The 15,332-nt window shown below is 34.8% G+C and overlaps 2 protein-coding genes across 2 annotated transcripts in view; one reads left to right on the forward strand and one right to left on the reverse strand.

The window, feature by feature from the left end:
* Positions 1–1,821: 1,821 nt before the first annotated feature.
* LOC110466674 (MRG/MORF4L-binding protein-like) lies at positions 1,822–6,867 on the reverse strand. The gene is made up of 4 exons (XM_021523349.1): positions 6,781–6,867; positions 4,284–4,405; positions 3,266–3,443; positions 1,822–2,304 (listed from the first exon to the last, which is right to left on the reverse strand). The coding sequence occupies exons 1-4, from the start codon at positions 6,848–6,850 to the stop codon at positions 2,129–2,131; spliced, it is 546 nt and encodes a 181-aa protein (XP_021379024.1). The 5' UTR covers positions 6,851–6,867; the 3' UTR covers positions 1,822–2,128.
* Positions 6,868–7,049: 182 nt separating this feature from the next.
* The window catches only part of LOC110466672 (probable ATP-dependent RNA helicase DDX53), a 40,228-nt gene continuing 31,945 nt past the window's right edge, over positions 7,050–15,332 (forward strand). Inside the window, exons 1-10 of the mRNA XM_021523347.1 lie at positions 7,050–7,600; positions 8,092–8,147; positions 9,172–9,286; positions 10,149–10,226; positions 10,691–10,819; positions 11,914–12,000; positions 12,818–12,873; positions 13,492–13,624; positions 14,173–14,277; positions 15,055–15,136. Of these exons, the coding sequence (XP_021379022.1) occupies positions 7,207–7,600; positions 8,092–8,147; positions 9,172–9,286; positions 10,149–10,226; positions 10,691–10,819; positions 11,914–12,000; positions 12,818–12,873; positions 13,492–13,624; positions 14,173–14,277; positions 15,055–15,136 (1,235 nt within the window). The 5' untranslated portion in view covers positions 7,050–7,206. The remainder of the gene's footprint in view (positions 7,601–8,091; positions 8,148–9,171; positions 9,287–10,148; positions 10,227–10,690; positions 10,820–11,913; positions 12,001–12,817; positions 12,874–13,491; positions 13,625–14,172; positions 14,278–15,054; positions 15,137–15,332) is intronic.

A 15,332-nucleotide genomic window follows, 5' to 3' on the forward strand; every position in this document is an offset into this window, starting at 1 on the left:
TCTAATAAAAAGATGGAATGAAGAAATTTACTATAATTTTTGGATTGTCTGGTGGTTGAACTGTATCACATTGTAAAGGATAGTTATACCAAGACAAAAGTTGTCAGTATGAAAACTTCAAAAATGTGTCTGTCTATTGTAAAACACTGTTACTCACATAAAGCAAAATTAGCAAACCTACTATACAGTGACAGGGTTCATCAATCTTGTCAAATAAGTTCACAGAACTTTCTCATTTAACATTTCCCTTCTATAAACTGTGGCTACCTCAGGTCATCTCTCCCCTATATGGTAGGATGCTATATTTGGTCAACTCTCCCATTTATAAAATACTGTAGTTACCACAGTTCACCCCTCCCCTCTATGTACTGACTACCAAATGTCACCTTTCCCAAACATAACCTATGGCTACCTCAAGTCATCTCTCCTTTCTATGTGGTTACCTCTCCTCTCCATATACTGTGCCTTATTCAGGTCATCTCTCCCTTCCATGTACTGTGGTTATTTCTCCTCTCCATATACTGTGGCTACCTCAGGTGACTTCTCCCCTCTATATCCTCATGACTATATTAGGAAACCTTTCTCTGTTATAAACTTTGGCCACCTCACCTTAAACTTTGTTCTTTGGCTACATCAGGTTACCTCTCCCCCTATGGTCTGTGGCTACTCCAGGTCACTTCTCCCCTCCATGGTCTGTGGCTACTCCAGGTCACTTCTCCCCTCAGCGGTCTGTTGCTACATAAGGTCACTTCTCCCCTCCATGGTCTGTGGATACTCCAGGTCACCTCTCCCCTCTATTTAACTGTGGCTTTACCTCAGGTCACCTCTCCCCTCTATTTAACTGTGGCTTTACCTCAGGTCACTTCTCCCCTCTATTTAACTGTGGCTTTACCTCCGGTTAACTCTCCCCTAAATGAACTGTAACTACATCAGGTTCCCTCTCCCCTCTAAGAATAGTGACTACTTCAGGTCAATTAGTTATCTCAGCTCTCTCAGCCGATCTTTGTACTGTGGCTACCTTGTGTCACTTCTCCATTCTATTAACTGTGGCTATCTCGTGTCACCTCACCACTGTTTTTACTGTGTCTATGTCAAGTCACCTCTACCCTCTATGTAGTTTTTTTTGTACTGTGACTACCCAGTGACTTACACAGTCAAATGACAACATACTGTTGAGTATTATGAGGTATCATCAATCTACTGCAGGCTTTAGTTGTGATGAACTCCATTCTTTCTGATTTTGGAGAACTTGTACCTTGGTATTCATTTGCATCAAGTCTAGTGATATAATGGCTAAATACTTAATCATGCTTGATTGCCAATGACTTTCAGACTAGGTCAGAATCAGGATCAGGACAGGATTACTTATAGGAATTACATTTATCACTAATAATATACAAATTATTTAATTACAATATTAACTCTTCCATTTGTTATTATCATTGTATCTATTTTTATATAGTATTTACACCATGGTTGTCTGTTAATGTAAATGTGTATCAGTATTGTGATTATTTTATACTGCAGGTATATTTTGAAGAATACTTTGTCCTCTGTAATGTCAAAATCAACACTGTAGTTTGACCTGTAAGGAGTACCTAGATCACAACTAAGAGCATGTTAGTCAACAGAGCATGACCTGTCTGGAGTATCCAAATCACAGCTAAAGTAAAGGTTACTAAACTAAAACCATTGTTCCTTATTCTGTGCTAGATATTGTTACATATTGTAGATCAATCAGTATCAATTCATTAAAATATGGCAATGTGTATGTGTCCACAATCCAATTTCTGTACCAGAAGATTATCACAAACTCATATATATTTTTTTATATTTATTCACAAATATTCATATTTTCTGAAAAAAATCCCTAACATATAATAATTCTCATTTCACACTTATTTCATCTCTCATCTTATTCTCATCTAACTCTCATCACTCACCACAATATCATAACTTGCCACATTCTCATCACTCGCCTCATTCTCATTGCAGAATCATTCTAATTGCCATGGTAGTTACACAACTTTCATCACACATACAGATATTCACAATTTTTGTCAACATAACAACAATTGATTTCATTCTCTCATACACCAAGTTCTCTTTGTACAATTTAGGTCCCTTGTCATCGCCTGCGTTTGCTAGGCACCTCCGGAGTGGCAGGACTTGTGTGTGTGGAATGGGTCTGCCTTGTACGTTTCCGTTTTGGGGAGTTTTCAGGTGTGTTTCCATGTACTAAATTACTTGTGTGTTTGTTTTCTGGCTTTGATTCATGTTTGTCTGCCTTCGTTGGCTTTGAAACTGAAAAACGAAAACCACAATTTTAACATCGAGCTTGGACAAATATAACTTTTAATCATCACATTTTTCTTCACATGAAAAGAAATGTGAAATTGGGTACTGTATAATGGAACATTTCTTTGCTGATTTTGCATTACTTAATTAGTACACACAAATAGCAGGAGTGTATTTATTGACATACTGGCACAGTACAAAATAAATATTGTAGTGCCATTGAAAACACACAAATCTTCTCACAACAAAATAAACACTCTTATTACTTGTACAGTATTTGATTAATAATGAAAATTTAAATGTAAAAACTTTTTGTTATTACTTTTAATAATAAAATTCTGTCTATACGTTTGACTAAAAGGTTCAAGTGCAGATTCCCTATTCAGCCCACACACAAAGGGTTTGCTGAATACCAAGGCATGAATGTCTCCTTTTCCTTTCTTCTTATCAATTTTTATGTCTTACTCAACCAAAATGTCACCAGACATAACAAGGTTTTTACTTTTATATTCATTATGCCTGCTTTCATAAGAGATATATATCCCCAACTCGAAACACTGGCACTTTTTCAATTTTAACTTTGATTACATGCCCCCTGACACAAGCCATATCTACACTCCCTTTATGAATATATACCGGTAAGCTACACCACCTGTCCTCTAATTCTCTTGTACCATTTACTGTTCAGTTATTATTGAAGAATTTCATTTAAAATACATACAAGTGAATACCCTGGGAGTTTTAAACTTACCCGAGATGTGAGTGTCTCACTTACCCGAGATGTGAGTGTCTCACTTACCCGAGATGTGAGTGTCTCACTTACTCGAGATGTGAGTGTCTCACTTACCCGAGATTCGAGTGTCTCACTTACCCGAGATGTGAGTGTCTCACTTACCCGAGATGTGAGTGTCTCACTTACCGGAGATGTGAGTGTCTCACTTACCTGAGATGTGAGTGTCTCACTTACCTGAGATGTGAGTGTCTTTGGATGATGTATCAGATTTGTCACTTTTACTGTCATCCTGGAATTTGTGTGAGGTAAAGTTAGATCTAGGGAACTCCTTTGGTGTAAAATCTGAGAAGTCTTCATCCGGCAGGAGAAAGTCTACCTCTTTGTTTGGAAAGGGCAAAATTTCAGATTCATTCTGAAAAAAAGAAAAATGCTTGTTACCTGTCTGTTTTTCATTTATAACTTCACAATATTACATGTATTATATGATGTCATTAATATCGCCAATCAAGTTCAGATTTCTCTTAAGAATTTTTAGTTGAAATTTGAAAAAGGACATGAAGCATACCAAGACATAAATCTTTATGAATGCTAATCGTCAGGTGTAATCAGATTACCAATAAAAGATGAAATCTCTCAATTAAAACTTATTTCTGTCTGAAGGTGATTACAATTTATTGTACCTTCTACTATTCTTATTACATGATTCTACATCTTATCAACACCACCCCGTAAACAAGTTTCCACTTGTCCTCATAAATATAATATCACTATAAATCTAGACCTTTTTTATTCCATTTCATTTTTAGTCTTCTTTTTTTTTAGTCACAAAATTATACTTTCTTTATACATGTATTTTGTATTAGTTCTGTTAAAACTGTTCAATGCTTCCTTAAATCTTTAAGAGATGAAATGATGCACCTTTTTTCATTTCCTTTTTTGTTATCAATGAAAAAATAACAATAGTTTTTTCTCCTTTATGCAATAATTTTGGCATCTGTATTTGGTTCTTTTTATATTTATTACAAATAAAACATCATTTCATTAAAGTAATGTTTCCTTTCTCTCAATTCAACAGAAAAGTAAAAAAAGTCATAAAATCATCAACTCCAAAAACCTCAATAGAATATTCCACAAGATATGTATTGCTTTTCAGAAATGCTTTCTTAAAGTGTAGTCATGACAAATAAAAGTTTTCAATGCATGGCTAAAGTTTTTGGCTGTAGTAAGGGGAGAGTTATGTCAATCTACTCACCAGAGCTGTCAGATCATACATGGTGATGAGTCGATTCCAAATCTGCTTGGATGTGACTTTTCTGCTAAAGGAGTTATTTAGTTTGTCATGGATAACAAGCATCTGGAAATGTCGATTGACACCTAAAATGAAACAATGCCTTATCAAAATGTGACTTTACATGGTAAAGAAAAACAACGAACCCTTCTGAATATACATGTAGGTATTTTCAAAAGGACTCAGGTTTCTGTCTCTTTGTGGTATTGGACGTCTCTATCTGCCATCTCTTGCACTGACCGTGGATAATTCTGATTCCTCCAACATCCTACATACTTTGCTTTTACTGATTTTCTCCATATTTTACTTGACCTGGGCAGACACTTATATGTTTGGTAAATATCAGTTTACTGTTAATGATTATTCCATTTGTCTCAGTCTCTTTCAGTTTGGTCAACATATGTTATTCTTGCACCCTTGTCAATGATGGTTGTATTGAAGGCATTGTAGTGGTCTGAGGAGCAACAATTCCTTATTACATATACATGTAGTTAACCAGTATACCAGTCTCTGCAAATAATGTGTTTTCAGTCCTGGCCCAGACAATGAAAAGTTGAAAACCAAACACACTTTTGAGCTAGAGCTACTATGCTGAATTAACATTGAAAAACAATTAACAATTCTAAGCAGGAAACAGGAGAAAAAACACCTGCAATCCTAAAAAAGTTAACATTAGATGTGCAAAAAGATACAATTTCCAATTAAACTGATGAAAATATGAACTGAGACATAGTTTTGTTCTACCAAACTAGAAAAAGAAACATCAACTTTAACATCATATTTATAATGATTGTGAAAATAAATTCTTTGTTTTTCATAGTTGATGTGGACAAAAAAATATATTCTTAGTTACTGGTTGACCTATTCTAGACACATCCATTCATGATCAGTCAATTTTAGGATTTTATTTAAATTTATGCATTTCTATTTTTAGATTGCCCAAAAGAAAATTTTAAAGCAGAAAATTGGGAAAAAAACTCACTTTTTCAATATTGGGAATATTGTTTAAACAGACCCAAGTCACCTGATAAACCTGATATTTCAGAACCTTTTTTGAGATGTCGAAGCGTTCGATACACAAGTTTTCACTCAGACCCCATTTCATCTGGACCACCTTCTTTATTGAAATTCAACGATTAAAACGGTTGCACAGGAGTGTTTATGAAATCGGGACAGACACTGATTTGATGGTATTTTCTTACACATTTTGACAAAAATTTCAAGGCATGCATTGATATTTGCAGGTCTGCCAGACTTTACACCTGAAATATCACATTTAAAAACAGACAAACATGTTTGTTCAATTAAAAGACTAAGTGCCTGGACTCGAAATTATACTTCGTCGTGCTAAACCTTGCTAATTAAGCACCAGTTTAGTAAATTATGTACTAGTTCAATTTATTGAAATTTTATATATGAATTCCGATCTTTCATTAGATTCTTTGAATATAAGGTATCAGGAGTTTCAAATTTTGGGTGACTTTACAATCTCTTAGGGGGTTTGTTGAACTTTATAATTAATGTTCACATCAACTGACTTAAGCAACAATTTGATGGATATTTTTGGAATTGTCACAGGTTTAGTGTTTTGGTCCCTGGTAACCGGACACGATTAATTGACTTTGAAAAAAACCCTGGAAGTTGTAGTAAAAAAAACATTTTTCTACCCTTTTCATGATAATTTCTGTGAAATATTGTTGATTCTAACACGGTTCCTTATAATTGAACAGTGCAAATAATCTGCACCTCAGGTGGGGAAAAGTTGGGGTTAATAATTCCTTCTGGGATTTCTGCTGACACTATTTACGATTTAATAAATGTTTTGCCGTCAATGAGCACAATGAATTTATTATAACACCCGTATGTTCATTTGATTGCACATTATGTCATCACCTGACAGTGAGACGGTGAGTGCAATATGTTACAATAAACAATTAAACAATCTTTAAATATAATAATGTAACATATATATGTAACAGAGGTCATTATTTGTTTAATGCCTCCGCCAGGATTCGAACTAAAGAGAAATATATAACCTCTTGTGCAAAAATGTAGAACATTGGCATGGTACAGTATACTCCAGGTGTTACCTACTTACACTCTCTGCACCCCTATTCACAGATAGACCGACCCCTAGTATTTTTATATGAGTTGCTTCCCTTGCACTGCATACATATTTCCGTATTTTGCCCTGGTACAATCGGCTTGAAATTTTTCCCGTAGTAAGGGAAGGGTACATATTATGAGAATCAGAAGACAAAAGTGGAAAAAAATAATTAACGAATTCCTTGGCGCGCGAAAACATTCCTGGACACTTCACGTGACCGGTTCGCGATGTTGATTGTTGTTGTTGATGGGGTACAATTTCTAAGCATAACATTCTACATATTCTCAGAATCAGAAAATTAAATATGAAAACTTAAAACTATTACACAATTTTCCTGTTCGATTATTCGCTTACCCACAGGTTTGTGCCCCCTCATCGCATGGAAAAGGCTAACCTCCATCTCTACCGTTTCAGCGTCCGCCATATTTCTTTTTATATTGAACTGACAAGTCTGTTTCGCATCCTACTTTCGTTTTTAAAACATTTATTTCATTTGCAATTCAATAATCATATTCATGTGCAGTGTTGTATTTTATAGAAGTTGTTAGTAAGATTTACATAAATATTTTTCTGTAACATGTCTATGCAATCTCTCCGAAACTAAAATGACTGGCTTTGTTTCAGTGTCCATGTGCGGAAAAATAGAAAAGACACAAACATGAAGGAAAAGTGAAAAGGCGATATTTTCAAATTCTGTTTGCATGGTAATACGTTTTTAACACACTTTACTTTTTGTAAGTTTGAGCAGGAATTGGTATCAGTTTTACAATCGATGTAATTATGTGTGACGAAGATTGGGATGCTGAGATTGAAGGGACGGCGAGCTCGCAGCCAGTGTATCAACAACCAACGCAAGTGTGGACAAACTCAAGCAGAACACAACCCAAACAGTGGGAAAACAAACAGTCGGCAGGTTCTTGTGATACTGGAAGGTCGGGAGGAAGGGATTTCCAGTCAAGATCTGACAATAATAGTTGGAGAAATTCTAATTCAGGTGGAGGCTTTGGAAGAGGAGGGGGAGGAGGAGGGCGTGAACAGACAGGAGGCTGGGGTTCAAGGGGACATAATGACGAAGGAAGTCAAAGCAGAGGTGTTCGAGGAACGAGGAATGGCGAGTCTTCGGGGGATACATTGGTCTTTTTCGTCCCAAAATCCCAAGTTGGAAGAATAATTGGTAATGGTGTTGTTGTTTCTTTTTTTACATAATAATAATATAGGCTTTGTGCTTGAGCGAAAAGCCAAACAACCGCCAATATTTTCTTGTAGTCGAGTTATTCATCCTCTAAAAACCCAACAAAATGTTCTAGGTGGGTGTTTTAAGAAAATGTTCCAAATTAAGATATTCTTTTTTCGTTAATATAAACACCCAAACGTCAAAACAGCCATTCATGTTTATAATCGATACATGAGTTCAAGATAAAGATCTCTATTTTCCAAGATGGACTGCTCGCTGCGAATGAATATAATGTTTTGTTTTCGTCGGAACAATCTGCTCGCATTTATGTCAAATCATGTTCATAGCTTTGTCTTTCTCAGACCTAGGCTCACATGAGTGATCATGATTTCTTTTTAATTATATTGCATATATCCAATTATTACTTTATTCTAAAAAGTTTTTGACATTGTAAAGTGTTTGAGTAATTAATTTTCATGATTTATTTTTAGGAAAACAAGGATTAAAGATACGAGAATTACAAGATGGTACTGGAGCATCAATAACGGTAAGATTCAAACCTGTTTTTTCCAACTTTGAACAATGAAATCTGCCGAAAACATCTTAAATATTTGGAATATAGTACAAATGTGTATGATTGACAGATACATTGTACCAGTCATCTTTAAATGTAGGATTGCAAGAGATAACAGTAAACAAATAGTTGATGGTAGATGATATTTGGCCCCATTTTCAATAGAAATAATGATGTTTTCCTGGAAAACTGTCTTCAAAGTTAATCAAAATTGCAAAAAAAAGTTATTTTCAGATCTGATAGCTCAATAATGAAGGTGTCCAAATCTTTTGCACGATATATTTTTAGAAAATAAATGTTGTGACATCATGTAGAAAAATGTCCTGATGACTAAACAAAACAATGGTGGGAAAAAAATCCCATTTTAAGGTCAGGGGTCCAATTCTAAGTCTCTGGCAAATGTAGCTGATGCATTCAGTTATGACTCATTCTTATAATACTGACATACAGTTACTTTGATAAACGACTGTCTTCTTATATATAGTTTTTTATTTGCACCCTTGCAAGGCTGTATGTACAATTCTACTAGCCAGACACCTAGGGCTAGTATAGTAGGTTTTGTGAGTGAATGTTTTGGTATTTACAACGAAAATATAGATAAGGCTATTAAAAGTTTTCAAAAGCAACCTGCTAGTACATAAAATATAAATACATGTATGATATTGTTGATCCCTGATTTCAGTGGATGTATGTTTGAAAATCTATATTTTTAGAAACTCGTACTTCATGTTATGAAATGGCAATTTTTCATTCATAAATTTGAACAGTCTAATGTCAGGCTGTGTGACAGAAGTCAGTATTGTTTTGTCAGTAAGGCCAAATATCAGGCCCATTATATCTATTTAACATCATGTGACTGGTGGAATTTCACCATTACATGCGAGATATTTTAGCAGTGTATTGCTGTACATAAATTGTACTTCTGAATTGTAAACTGCATTAAGATGTTATTTATATGAACTAACTACATGTAAAGTTATTGTCTTGTCCATTGCAGGTCTCCAGAGAGGATAATGGAAGTGGTGAGAACCAGGTTGAGATATCGGGTTCTGAGGAGGAACGAAACATGGCAAAAATGAAAATAGACGAGCTTACTAGTGGTTCTTTTGGAGGTTAGTTAACCTGGTTCTACAAAATCTTTACCACAAAGTACCAAGTTAGACTAACTCTTATTACTTGAAGTCTTTCATTTGAAGATGTTATCTGTTGAATATTTATCATTTTGAACATGAATAATATAAAGACAATACCAGTATTATGATTAAAATAAACTGATGTGATGAGAGAGAAAATTGTTTGGTAATGTAATTACACCCCAGTAAATTCAAAAATCAAGACATGCACTCATTGGCATAGTGGAAAGGCCTGTTAAATTACAGCAAACACTTTCCAAAACATGCTCCATCAATGCAAAACTGTACAAATGAAATGTTTCAAATAGTCCTATTTTATACTTAAGTAATTTGTAAAACTGATATAATTTGATAGTCATGCCCTGGATGGGTGATTTATCACTGTCATTTTATATACATGTACAATCATCTGGACGTAACTTGCTGAATGTGGTACAATTATCTTTATGCAACCATGAAGGAGTAAAGTAAACATGATAGAATAATTAAAATCTAGACTGATCCCATTTATACTTAAGTAGTTACAACATACATGTTATTTAATATATGTAAACTAAACACTTTCACTTAGTAACTGTAAATATTGGAATTTTTGTGTACACTTATGTTCCAAATATTTTTTCAACAACTTTTTCGTGAGGATTTTGATTCATGAAAAGTACCAACCTTTTTAATTGCACCAGAATACATATTCATGAAACAAATGAAATGCACAAATATAAAATGCAAATATAACTACCTCGCAAAATATAAGTGATTTACTCTACTTAATGCAAATTTAACAGTTACCAACACTACTGTATTTTGCAGCTATTGAAAACACAGTGTTACAAATTTGCAGGTGGTGGTGGTGGGAGTGACCGCGCCTGCTACAAATGTGGAGAGCAGGGCCATATGTCTCGCGAATGTCCATCTGCAGGTATGTCCAGAACCTCAGAATTTTACTTTGCAGGTTTTAAAGACCAAAGTCTCCAATGTTAATGGTGTATGAGGTTACCTTTTCTACATTCTCCCTTTAGTAGGACTTGTACTGATCCAGTGCTCTACTGAATGACTGAGCTAAATAAAGGGGATCTAATACTGCCATTAGTTTAATCGAGTTAGTAACAATTAATAATTTGTACGGTCAATACTTAAAAGTGATGGGTTCAGTGGTGGTGGTGATTGAGAAGGAAGTGATCCTGCCTGCTATAAATGGTAAGAATAGGGCATCATGTCCCTGGAATGTCCATCTGCAAGAATGACATGGAAAAACTCCCTGAAGCTGATGCTAGGATGTCAATATTATAGAACAGATTTAAATTAAATATCTTAATCATTAAATTTATTCTACATATGTTTCTTGACTTGGTTAAAATGTGTACTGATGTCACTGATTATTAGCAGGTGGAGGAGGGGGATTCAGTGGTGGAGGAGGAGGGGGATTCAGTGGTGGTGGTGGTGGCGGTGGTGGTGACCGAGCCTGCTACAAATGTGGAGGGCAGGGTCATATATCCAGAGATTGTACCTCAGGTAAGATTTATATTTATTTATTTATATTTGTTCTAGATATAAAAATGTTATCATATTGGAATTTGTACAATTTTGAAAATTATGATCATGACTGTGTTAATATCTCATCAGTATTATTGCTTTTGTGTTACATTAGCCATGTTATGATGTAAGTTCTAGGCCCTGATAAGCTTAATTACAAGTTAACAAATATTTCATACAATGTATTTCCAAACAATTCCAAAACTCAGAACTAAAAATGTATTTATAGGGATTCAAAATTTTGTGATTGTGTCACCATTTCTCAGTAGAATTTCTTCAAATTTTGTAGTTATATTGCTTTGAAGTAAAAAAATCTTTCTGCCACAAAAAAAATATAGGTTGTCTGAATTTTAAGGATTTTAAATGGAAATTTATGTAAAAAGGAGTGAATTTTGAAAAAAAATGGTTTGCAAAATAATGTCAATGATACTGACATAGATTAGTATTGCATTAATGTAGATCAATTCACATAGATTAGTATTGCATTAATGTAGATCAATTTAATAAATGCTGAATTGTGTAAAATTAATTATCTATAAACGATTAAAAATTGTCATTTTTTAATAAAACCATATACACATAGTAATTGAATGTAATAGTGATCTTTCTTGAAAAACTTCACAGTAGAAATAGGTAGCCGGTTTCATGCAGTACAGAAAAATGGACACATGTGACTCATTGAAAAAAAAACCTGAATTAATGCCTGGGTTGCTTTGAAATACTGTCATATTGAGAGAACACACTGTCTGTCAATAATAAACATACAATATTCATCAGTTTAATATTTAACATTAGAATATGCGGAAACTGATACTGTCTCCCTACATTGGATTTTAACCTAGGGATGTACCTCCTATTTCCGTTTATCAATACACTCCTATGACTTTAAGACAAATAAACTGTCAAAATGTTTGTAAATTTTCAGATATTTCTCAGAAATCATATTTAGAAATATGTATTAAATGACTCGTTCAGCTAACAATGCTTTGAACAGCCTGACTCACAACAGTCTGTTTATCATGAGTTTGATGTAATTCCGGTCAAGTATACATACTGTTATATTTATGTTGTAGAATCATCAAATGGGCAACGGTTCGGTGGAACCAGAGACAACTCAATCAGCATGCTTGTCCATAATAGCGATGTTGGGAAAATAATTGGTAACTATTTTTCTTTAGTAGTTATTTCATCAGATTAAATCCTTAAGCAGTAAATAAATGAAGCGTAGGCCATAACCATTGTAATGTCATAGCACTTGATATGGTAAAGGTTGTAGTTAGCCTCCGGTAACATTTTTATTCCAAAAGTGAATAAAATACAACACTTTTAAAACATAAGCCAGTGCAAAATAGACATTCTCTGAAAAGACTTGGCACTATTTTTGACATTTTCAATACAGATTACAGTCTCTTCCCACTAGATAATTTCAGAGAGAGTGTTTTATCTTTTCTTTTCCCTCCTACCTTCTCTTTATTTTTGGCATTGTCTCCCAAGACACCTGTCCTATATGTCTTTAGATGTTGCAAGGACATTAAACCTTGAATAAAAATAAGGCGTTAATATGTTTTTTCTGATGGTGCACTAGGCTCTGTGTTTTTGAAGCAAGTAATCAATCAAAATTGAAATACAGTTGCAATTGTCAAAAGCCAGATTTTTCCATGATTGATATTGTCCAAGTGAAATGCATTGTTTATATTTTCAGAAAGTCAATCAAATTCTTTAAGATGGTCATTTGAAATTGATATACAAAATTTATGTGTTCTGGTTTTTGGGGGAAAATAAGGAAGAATTGGTCTTACATCATGAAACTGAAAATAAGATGTACTTTGTACGTGTAATTTGTTTGAGACACCACCAAACAATAATCATAGAAAAAATCTTGACTTCCAATCAAACAAAATGGAGCAAATGGAGCTTGCGACCACAGTCCTCGCCTAAACAGAGTGTTGATGAGATTTGATAATCCTTTGTTTGTAGGTAAAAGCGGGTCAAAGATCAGAGAGTTGCAGGAGCAAACTAGAGCCAGAATTAAGGTAAATTCAAAGCAGCATTAGAAGGGCTCAAAATGGCACTTATTGTGATCACCTTGGCAACCAGAAATGTTCATTTGTGTATTATGATGACCAGTGGTTGGGCCACAAGCCACCTACTTCACTGATGACTGAATTTCTTTAAAGAAGGGTTCTTGTATTTCCTTTTTCATAAGCATACATCTACTTTTATACACTGCAAACATCATTTAAGGACATTATTGTGAGACTCCAAAGTTTTTCAATTGGCACTTTACATCGTTTTTTTCTCTATTGGCTGAATTTACATGGTTTCAAATAGTCACTTTGACCCCTAGTCAGTTGTTCTCTGCAGTCAACTATCATACATCTACAATCAGATGCTCGGCAAAGTGTAGCCAAAAAATCAGGTGTTGACCAGTCATTTAAATATAACAAGCAACTCTCTTCTGTGTTGAATGAACTTAAATAACAAATCTTTATGCATAATGTGAGGTTTGTACAAATATGTACCCTGAGATTAGAGGCACAACCGAGCACAGCATGAGTTCTTCAGACTTTTAGTAGTCGATGCATTCTGTGAGCTAAAGATTTACACTGAAGTTTGGTATCCACCATTAATAACTTACCTCTTGTCTCCAGGTTTCCCGAGAGGAGAATGACGATGGTGAGAACAAGGTGGACATCCAGGGTTCAGAGGAAGCTCGTAGCCAGGCTAAAGAGAAGATTGAAGAGCTCATTAAACCTTTCAGCTCCATGACCTCAAACTATGGAAGTAAGTGTCATGTCATATCAATGTGATGAACAGGCAGAGGATATACTAAGTCCATACAACAGTTGGCCATAAGCAGATGGGTGCTCCTGTAAAACGCTTCAGGGATTTAATGAATTTATCACTTTATATGCAAAATGAATCAAACACAAGTTGTACTGTCAATGATTTGATGCACACTTATACGAGATTTGGTGCCAAGCACTACTGTTGCAATAGTATATACCTATACCACCATAGTAAAACTGGGGCAATAATGTTTTCACAAATTACAACCCTATCACAATAGACAATAAAATTTCAGCAACAGTGAACCCTTTTATAGAGTATCATTTAATGTCAACCTTTGGAATGTTTTTATGGCTTCTCAGTTGAAACGACAATTTCGTGTATGATGCCTTGGAAAACAGATAAAAGGAAACTAATTGTATTCATAGATAAACACAGACAAGCATTTAGTAAATGTCTTTTTAAATATACCTTTAATGATATTTTAATCAGATATAAAATTAGTCAATAGCACCTTTTGTAAAATTTTGTTTCATCACCAGGTAGCTCCGGTGTTGGATCAGGCGCAGTGGAAGAAGCCCAGCCTAAAATCAACTGGGGGATGATCCGGTCACAGCAAGAGGAACACGCTCGCACCAAGTTCCTCGGTTAGGCTTGTTACACACACTTATCTACATTTTGCAGAAAAAGAAAGCGGTGGACCGTTTCCTTTAAAAATCGTTGATATCGGTTTATCTGGTGTATATAGTGTTTACTCACAAAATAAAATAAAAACATCTTTTAAACACATTCAAAAAATTGATAAAATCAACTTCATTTCAGTGATTTCACTCTGACAGACATCAATAGTATCTTTTAGAAAAAAAATGATATTGTATCTTTTTATCATGTCCTGTAAACATTAATTTTGTTATGTAATTTTTGACTTCCTCTCCGACTGCTCTACTGATAATCAATTTGCATCCTCGATATCCAGGGGTTACGCTCACTTTCGCTCTCTACACCCCTGGAATATGTCATAGCAAAATTGAAGGCACGCAGCCAGCTATTTGATTGGTGTCGGGTAAAAAAAAACTGACCAATCACTAGGCTGATATTTGTCCTTTGAAGATTACATAGGAGCGATGCCGTACTTCAAAGCCTGTCAATTTTTACTGTTACTCGACCGCAAGATTATTTTGATGTACATCAAAGGACCAAACAAGTCTTCTCGTCTCATCCACAAGGTGCTGCACATTGAACCTTCAATTTTGCTATGACATATTCCAGGGGTGTAGAGAGCAAAAGTGAGCGTAACCCCTGGATATCAAAGGTGTCAATTTTGCATCTTTTGTATCATCATTGTTGATAAACAATATGAAGAAAATCAGTTATATACCTTTAACATACTTACAATCACTGTCATACCTTCTTTTATTGTCCAGGTTTACCAGAGTTACATAAAGAATTTTACATAGAAGACCCGGATGTGGCAAATATGTACCCAGAGGATGTTAAGAAGTTCAGGTATATCTCTGTCTTGAATAGTCCAATTATCATCTTGCTGTCCACTACATCAGAACTCTGTCTTGAATAGTCCAATTATCATCTTGCTGTCTACTACACCAGAACTCTGTCTTGAATAGCCCAATTATCATCCCACTGTCCACTACACCATAATTCTGTCTTGAATAGTCCAATTATCATCTTGCTGTCCACTACA

This window comes from Mizuhopecten yessoensis, unplaced genomic scaffold, assembly GCF_002113885.1.
Source record: "Mizuhopecten yessoensis strain PY_sf001 unplaced genomic scaffold, ASM211388v2 scaffold11141, whole genome shotgun sequence".
Taxonomy (NCBI): domain Eukaryota; kingdom Metazoa; phylum Mollusca; class Bivalvia; order Pectinida; family Pectinidae; genus Mizuhopecten; species Mizuhopecten yessoensis.